Below are 8035 nucleotides of genomic sequence, written 5' to 3' on the forward strand. Positions count from 1 at the left end.
TTTTTTTTTATCTAAATCGGCTTGTTTGTTCATAATCCCTTTGTGGGTATCTCTTTTTTCTGGTCTGAAATTCTTTTAGTTGTTAATATTCATATTAAGAATTTTAATTTAGGATTAAACAATAAAAAATCCAATATTTTATTTTTCAGTATTGAATAAAAGAGATAGAGGAATGCAAAGAAGACCTACTTTAACCCTCCATTGAATCCATCTTTATGAAGCAGTCAATTTTGATGTCAACTATTTTGATCTTAATAATAGTTTTTCACTCAAATAAAAAAAACCATTGGAAAAAAAAAGAAGAGACTGGAGAAAAATTAAAAATAGGAGATAAACAGTTTTTTTAGTTAAGGTTTAGGTTTAAAAATTTTAATTAATTAAAATTTTTAATTAAAAATTTATTTTCATCTCATTTAAAAATTTAACTAAATTTAGTTGCACTGCCACGTAGGATTACCGTTAGAGAGATAACGGAACTTAACGGTAGAGTGATCACTTCGTAACAAAATAGTAAGTGACTAAAACATAAGATTTTAAACATAAATAACTAAAATGTAGCCCGAGATAAATAAAAGTGACCATTTTTATAGATTATCCAATCAAAAGCCCTAAATGTTTATGAACCCTAATAAGAATTTAAAACCCTACATTGAAGTGATTTCCCCGTTTTTGCGATTCCGGAATCAATTAGGGTTTCTATTTTAAACCCTTTTCAATGAAAGCCCATTCAATTAGTGTATCTCCAGACTGTAATTACGCCATGGCGATCTGGTTTGGTTGCCATTTTTCACTACGTCAACAATTGCAGTATTGGCTTGATACTCTGGCACACTTTAATAGTGTAACTCAAAACTCCAGTGTAGATTGTTATTTCTACGGTAACTGCTGCTGCGACTACGGGATCACGATGTTACTTCTTAGGAAATGGAATAACATCCTCTTGGAATAAGTGCCAATGAATGTACAGCACCAAGCTTTGATGGACCCATGACAATGACAGATTTATCACATGGCAATGGAAGCTGCTTGGCATATAGTATACGTCATACTTGGCCCTAGCTGTTCTCTGTTGATTTGTTTGGTTTGGTATCATTAAAAAAAATGGTACAAATTTTAGGCTTTACTTCCTTTGTGTAATTTCATGTCTATATATATACATATATATAATCTGATTAAATTTCCAATAACACTGTGAATAAGAACATTATGGAAATACTTTCCAAATGTGTGATAATTGTTTACGAAAAAACAACATTTGAAACTTTAAATGAGACTATCCAATTAGAACTCAGATGAATCCTCTATAAAAATTGGAATCCTTCACCTTAAAGTAGACTGAAAACTAATACCATTTGTTTATTTTCGTCAGCATAATGCTTTAAATCAATTTCTTCAACAAATCATTCCCCAAGGTGAATTCTTCTTTTAGTTCATTTCCTGTACTTCTAGCGTTCAAAAGGTCTAGTTGCTGGATTCTTAGTCTTCTTTTGTAATCGTTTATTATTATTTGTTTTTTTTTGTGTGTGTGTGTGTGTTGAAATTTTGGCTCTAGCTCGGTGGATTCTTTTTTACTTGGTGCAAAGAACTTGTTGAATCTCAAGTTAAGTGTATATTTTGAGTTTGCGTAACAGAAAATTGACGATTTTTAGGCTATTTAGGGGAATGGAATCGATTTCCAATTCGATCGAAGTAGGAAACGAAGCTTTTTTTTCCCTTTGAATTGGCTGATTTCTTTTTCCAATTCAATCAGGCTCATGTTTATTATTTCTAGTTTTTCGGTTTTTGTGTTGTACAAATATGGTTGTTGATGAATCTCAAGAAAAATGCAAATTTTTGAGTTTGTATAATAGTAAATTTACAAATTTTTAGGCTCTTTAGGGGAATGGGATTGATTTTTTATTCTATTCAAGTAATAAAAGAATCTATCTTTACCCTTTGAATTGGCTGAAATTTTGGTTTTTCAATTTGGCTCATGATCTTTTATGTTTTTTTGGCGTTTCTTGACTTGTTGAATCTTAAGAAATGTGCAACTTTTGAGTTTGTGTGACATGAGATAGATTTTCGATTTGATTCGAGTGGTAAAAGAAGCTATCTTTACCCTTTGAAGTGGCTGAAGATTTGGTTTTTGTCAATTGTCTTTTTTTGTGTGACATGAGATAGATTTTCGATTTGATTCGAGTGGTAAAAGAAGCTATCTTTTGGCTGAAGATTTGGCTGACATAACTTTTGCCAATTTGGCTCTTGATTTTTATGGTTTTTTTTTTTTGTGTGTGTGTGTGTTTATAGAGAAAATGATGTCGAAGAGTGATCCGCTTGAATCAAATCCAATTCGGATTCGGTTCATAAAAGAAGTATTTTCACCTCTTGAATTAGGCAATAAGAAAGCTGCAAAAGATCTTGAAAGTTGTTGGGGAGTGTCTAATGATAAAAGAAAAAAATTCGAATTGATTGCCCCATTGAGTGGTAGTGATAGTGATTGGAATAGTAAGGTTCAAATCTTCAGTGTGAAGAACAGAATCGGTGTTAATAATCGGTCGAATCATGTTCGTAGTGAAGTGAGAATGAAAGGATTGTCTATAAAGGTTCCGATGGATGTTTTTATTGGCATGTTTTCGTCGGAAAATGAGCTGAACGATAAAAAGGTCGAGGCAGTTAGGAAAGGATTGAAAGGAAAATATATTGATACAGTTGAAGGGACTTGTATGAATCGGTTGCTGTTTGCAGCGAATTGGTCGGTGCTGGTTAACAGATTTGTTGAGGCTATACCGAGCTCATTCAAGTCTGGGAATAAACGGATTCAGAAAATGGACAAAAATAAAGAGTGTCTAAGTTCGTGTACTCGTGACGTGGAATCAAAGGCACTGTTTGAGTTTAAGCCTGGAGAGTCGAGGGCCCGGGTTATCACGAGGAATGAGGGTTTGGAACATAATCATGATCGAGAGAATGTACTGTTTGAATGCTTTATAGGATTTGCATTTGATCAGTTGACCCAAAATCTTCAAAAGCTTGATTATTTAAAAGCAGTTGCAAGTATTTGGGATGGTCGAAAAGTTGATGTAAATGGATTTTTGGGAAATTTGAAGTTTGCTAAAGTGGGAGGTGTTCCGTCCGGTCTTGTTGGTGTTGGTACGGGCGGTAGGGAAGAAACTGGTGGTAATTCATCACAAAAACTGGCCGGTCTGATACGTAACATTCCTCTATCAGATGTGAAGCATTTGAGATTGACCTTATCGATGATCTCGCCTACGGATTTGACTGAGCTTTCACTACTATTGGGCCAGTCTTTGCTAGACCTTCCAGACAAGAAGAAGTTATTCTCTGTCCAGGAGTTCTTCAGATATACCAAGTCTGAAGGTATGGTTTATCAGACAGCTTAGCTATACTACAGTCTAACTTACATCCAAGTCCGAGTTACATAGTTATGCACCAACTTTTACTCAGTTTTTTTATTCTTTCAGGGAGGAGGTTCTTTGAAGAACTGGATAGAGATGGCGATGGCCAAGTAACTTTAGAAGATCTTGAAGTTGCAATGAAAAAAAGAAAATTGCCAGTGAAATATTCTCAGGAATTCATGCGCCAGACCAGAAGAAATCCATTTTCAAAATCCTTTGGCTGGAAGCAGTTTTTATCCTTGATGGAACGGAAGGAGCCAACCATTCTTGAAGCTTATACTTCTCTTTGTTTAAGCGAGTCTGGGACTCTCCAAAAGAGTGAAATATTGGCATCACTTAAAAATGTCGGGCTTCCAGCAACCGAAGACAATGCTGTCGCCATGATGCGGTTTTTGAATGCAGGCACTGAAGAATCTGTTTCATATGGATACTTCCGCAATTTTATGCTTCTTTTGCCTCCTGACCGACTACGTCAAGATGATCCTCGGTAAGGTTAATTTTCCATTTGAAGGGTCTTATTCTGAAACTGTAGTGGAATCACAAGGTCGAATTTAATTTACTGTCCAATTTTCGTTGGTTTGGGCTGAAGTTTTAGAAGTTCAAACTTTAGATTTACATCTGGGTTTCTCATTGTATATATTTAGTATAATGTTTAGGTCCTCCTTTTTTTCTTCGTTGAACTATGGGTGTAAACAAGACATCTGTGTTCATAAGCTATATAGGTTTGACTTGGAAAAAATTGAATATGGCTTGGTCAATGCCGACTCGAGCTTGAACAGTTTTAATTATCAAGCGAGCTGGATTCAAGTATTCTAAGCCTAATTGAGCTTCTTTTTGCATTAAATACAGGAATATCTGGTTTAAGGCTGCGTCTGTTGTTGCTGTTGCACCGCCTGCAGAAGTGCCAGCTATAAGTGTTCTTAAATCCGCAATTGCTGGGGGTCTTTCATGTGGATTATCTTCAGCTCTAATGTATCCAATCGATACTGTGAAGGTAAATTCTTCAACCTAGTGCCATTTTTTATGTAATAATATCCATTTGTGAACATCTAGTAAAATCCATAGTCATCATATCTTTCTTGAGGATATTATCTGGAGTATGGAGAGCTCATCTGGTGTAAATTTACTGGTGCGAGCTATATCCGCAATTGATACACAACACAAGCTCCATGCTTGACTGGTCCGTGATCTGGTAAATTGAGGGAAACCAACTGTTTGTCACATTTAAAAAAAATAAAGAAATGCTTCGTTTTTTATATCCTTTCAGCACTAAAGGTTGCAAGCTGTAAAATTTCAGAAGTGAGTGTTTATTCGTAAAGTTAAGATACACTTGTGGACTTTATTGCTGAAACCGTTGATGTTTCGGCTCATCTCTGGCTATTATGTCATCAGGCCTTTTCATGATTTATTTTTTTTTGTTTCTTCTTTTCCATTTTTGTACTTTATTAGACTCAGTTGCAAGCATCAACCACCCTGACATTCCTGGAACTTATGTCAAACATTCCACAAGTCGGATTACGGGGGCTTTATAAGGGTTCCATCCCTGCAATTCTTGGACAGTTTTCAAGGTTTTATAATTTTTTTTGTTGTTGTCTGTAGTTCGTTTTGCTTTCTGTCATTTATTTGTGCGATCGGTTTTCTTTCAACATTGCAGCAATGGGTTGCGGACAGGAATATCTGAAGTAAGCAAGCTTGTATTGATCAATGTGGCTCCGAACCTCCCTGACATCCAGGCAATTATTGTTGCACTATTACTTTTTTTGTGAATTTGTTATTTAATTTCTCCCTTGTTTCTTTGTAATTGGCTTCCCTAATTTTCCATTTTGAAAGAACGTCCGATATCTTATAAGTTTTCTTCCAAGGGCCATTCACAAAGCTACTTTTTGTTTGGGCCCGTTTAACTAAGAAAAACAAAAATTTACATGTTAAAGGAAGTTTCTTATTCTTCTTTTGTGTAAATGACTGGCGGAAGAAGAAAGATTATATTATTATAAAGGAAAGTTTACAAGGAGAGGATATTTGAAAAGAAAGTAAAAAGTTTACAAAGCTATTTTGATATTGATTTCGATCTAAATCTCGATGCCTTGTTTAGGCTACATACATCCCTATTTATAGCAAAATTTTTAAACTCTATTTAATTTTCCTTCAATCCCACACAGTGTTACTGATAAGGATCCTATCTTGTCATCAACATAGTTGTTTCCACGTTGCTTGGTCTTGTCACATCATTTATCTTCCACGTTGCAACCTTTTCTAATGCCTTTTTCTTCAAGTTGTCTTCTCTTTGTCCATAAGTGTTTTTTGGACATCATCTCACCACGTGGTTGGCCTGTTTTAGCTTTATATTATCTAGATTTATTAACTCTATTTCATCTAGGTGTAATGAATCTGGTGACAGTTTTGGCGAGTTGCAAAGCTCCCACGTATTTCTGATTTCTTCTATTATTTTTGATGGAAAATCATCGATCTCCATATTAACCATCTTTTTTAAGAGTTTTTTTAGATTCTTCATCTCTCTTATTCTGGAAATTTTCAGTTTCACCTGCTACTATTTTTCTTCAATCAGTCATCAATCTATAAGGCACCTTTGTTGCTGGGATTCGGGTATGAGTATTGGATATGGTTATATTCAATTTTTTCTAGGTATTTGGAGAGTTCTTGGATGGTCATGTTCTCATATTGATATTTGGATAGACACACGAACTTAAAGAAAAATGAAGAGTTGGAGTATCATAGTAGTTCACATTCAAAGCAATACATGAATGTAAACAACAACAAAAATTGAACAAATTGTTCTAGTAAATTTTGATTCCTCAATATAATTACGAAAACAAAGATCCAAACATCAAGTCATTGGTTGTGTAATTCTTAGATTTGTGCCGGATCCCCTTGTTAGTCAGTAGTGTTTTTATGTGCTCGTGAAGTCTCGTACCAACTCTTTCTTTGTATGTGAGTGAATCCAATGTGCTTTTCTGCCATGTTGCTACTATTTTTCGTTTTCTTGAATTACTCATGTTTGATGCATATCTGGACATGGGGAACTGGGGTGTGATCCTCCAAGGATTCACCAAACGCGTTACAATTTTGAAAATTATTAAAAATACCTGTGTCCGATTCTCATACTCGAGTCCAAGTAGCATGGCTTTTGTGGGTTTGTTTCTCTTTCTGTGCATGTGGAAAGTTGTCTTGCACACTTAATTTTCATTTGCAACACCGAGTTAAAATCTCATTTCTGTGCTCTGTAGGTTAAATCCATGGCATCATTCCTCGGTACAGTTCTAGGAACAATGGCACGTTTACCTAGTGAGGTACTGAAGCAGCGTTTGCAGGCTGATCTTTATGACAATGTCGGAGAAGCTCTTATCGGTACTTGGAAGCAGGATGGCCCGCAGGCCTTTTTCCGTGGTGCTGGGGCCACACTTTGTCGTGAGTTGCCTTTCTATGTTGCAGGGATGGGCCTTTACACTGAATCCAAAAAGGTATTTTTGTATTTGCATCGAGATTTTTCTTTCCACCAATTTATTTGCCAGTGTAGTCAAAGCTGCCATGGTGGCATGCTGAAGGGACTTACATAGGCAGTCCTCCCTAACAGTGCACTTGTCTTAATAATGCAAGTTCCTTGTAGTTGTAAGATTCCGTGGAAGAACCGATGTACACCTTAATAGAATGCCAGTATACTCGCTCATATACTTGATTTCATCTCCCGCTGAATCATATGTGGATTCCTTTGAATTATGGGACTTAAATCATAATTGTCATTATTTTTATCCGAATTATCGTTTTGCTTCTGCATTTTTGTTTTAGTTTACCCAACGACTTATAAGACGGGAACTGGAACCGTGGGAAGCAGTTGTTGTCGGAGCTATTTCCGGAGGGTTAGTTTCTGTTATTAGTACACCATTCGATGTCATTAAAACTAGAATGATGACTGCATCTGGGGGCCAAAACGTATCGATGTCAGCGGTAGCCATTTCTATACTCCGTCACGAAGGGCCCCTTGCCCTGTTCAAAGGACTCATACCAAGGTTTTTTTGGATTGCTCCCTTTGGCGCCATGAACTTTGCCGGCTACGAGTTGTTGAGGAAGGCTATGGACGGAAACAAAGACATTGCAACGGATCAAGTATCCGGAAACAAAGATATTTCTATGGATCAAGTCTCCGAAAAAGAAATCAGCTAAAATATGAGCCATTATCTTCAAATGGCCTCTGCTTTTGTTAAGGTTAAATTCTGATATTAGTTGGTGTACTACGCGTAAGTTATGCATTTAATACTCATACTTTAATTTGGTTATTTTTTAGTTTGTACTTTTTAATTTTTAAAATTGTAGTTTTTACTAAATTATAATCGTTAAATTCATTAAGTTTTATTATTTTTAAAATTTGACATGGCAAACATATTACATATGCGATATTGTAACAGCTTGCTATTTCTTATTCACAAAAAAGTCTATTAATGGATTTTACTGTCGTCGTTTGCATTAATACTGAAATTTTATAATTTATAAAGTATTAAAGAACCTGTACTAAATTTACAATTTTATGCTTAGTATAATATTAATTGTAACAACATATTTTCAAAGGTCTCGGAAACAATGGTTTCGGGGCCACCAAATTTACGAGTCAAATGTGATTTTTTTTAAAA

General features: G+C 35.4%; 1 protein-coding gene across 2 annotated transcripts; it reads left to right on the forward strand.

The window, feature by feature from the left end:
• The first annotated feature begins 1201 nt into the window (after window positions 1–1201).
• LOC121203430 (calcium-dependent mitochondrial ATP-magnesium/phosphate carrier protein 2) lies at window positions 1202–7817 on the forward strand. 2 transcript variants are annotated; one of them, XM_041116087.1, is made up of 8 exons: window positions 1202–1412; window positions 2287–3354; window positions 3459–3879; window positions 4242–4386; window positions 4842–4960; window positions 5047–5125; window positions 6638–6871; window positions 7197–7817. In XM_041116087.1, the coding sequence occupies exons 2-8, from the start codon at window positions 2292–2294 to the stop codon at window positions 7569–7571; spliced, it is 2436 nt and encodes an 811-aa protein (XP_040972021.1). In that variant the 5' UTR covers window positions 1202–1412; window positions 2287–2291; the 3' UTR covers window positions 7572–7817. The 2 variants fall into 2 exon arrangements, with proteins under 2 accessions (XP_040972021.1, XP_040972020.1); XM_041116086.1 differs by having other exon boundaries at window positions 1202–3354.
• Window positions 7818–8035: the final 218 nt, after the last annotated feature.

The sequence above is a fragment of the Gossypium hirsutum genome, chromosome A06 (assembly GCF_007990345.1).
Source record: "Gossypium hirsutum isolate 1008001.06 chromosome A06, Gossypium_hirsutum_v2.1, whole genome shotgun sequence".
NCBI classification, from domain to species: Eukaryota; Viridiplantae; Streptophyta; class Magnoliopsida; order Malvales; family Malvaceae; genus Gossypium; species Gossypium hirsutum.

Excerpts from the sequence above, each read along its gene's own strand:
- LOC121203430 (XM_041116086.1), top strand. The coding sequence starts at position 2,292 with ATGATGTCGAAGAGTGATCCGCTTGAATCAAATCCAATTCGGATTCGG. Across the intron at positions 3,355-3,458 it reads CAGATATACCAAGTCTGAAG|GGAGGAGGTTCTTTGAAGAA; the intron begins GTATGGTTTATC and ends TTATTCTTTCAG. Across the intron at positions 3,880-4,241 it reads CTACGTCAAGATGATCCTCG|GAATATCTGGTTTAAGGCTG; the intron begins GTAAGGTTAATT and ends CATTAAATACAG.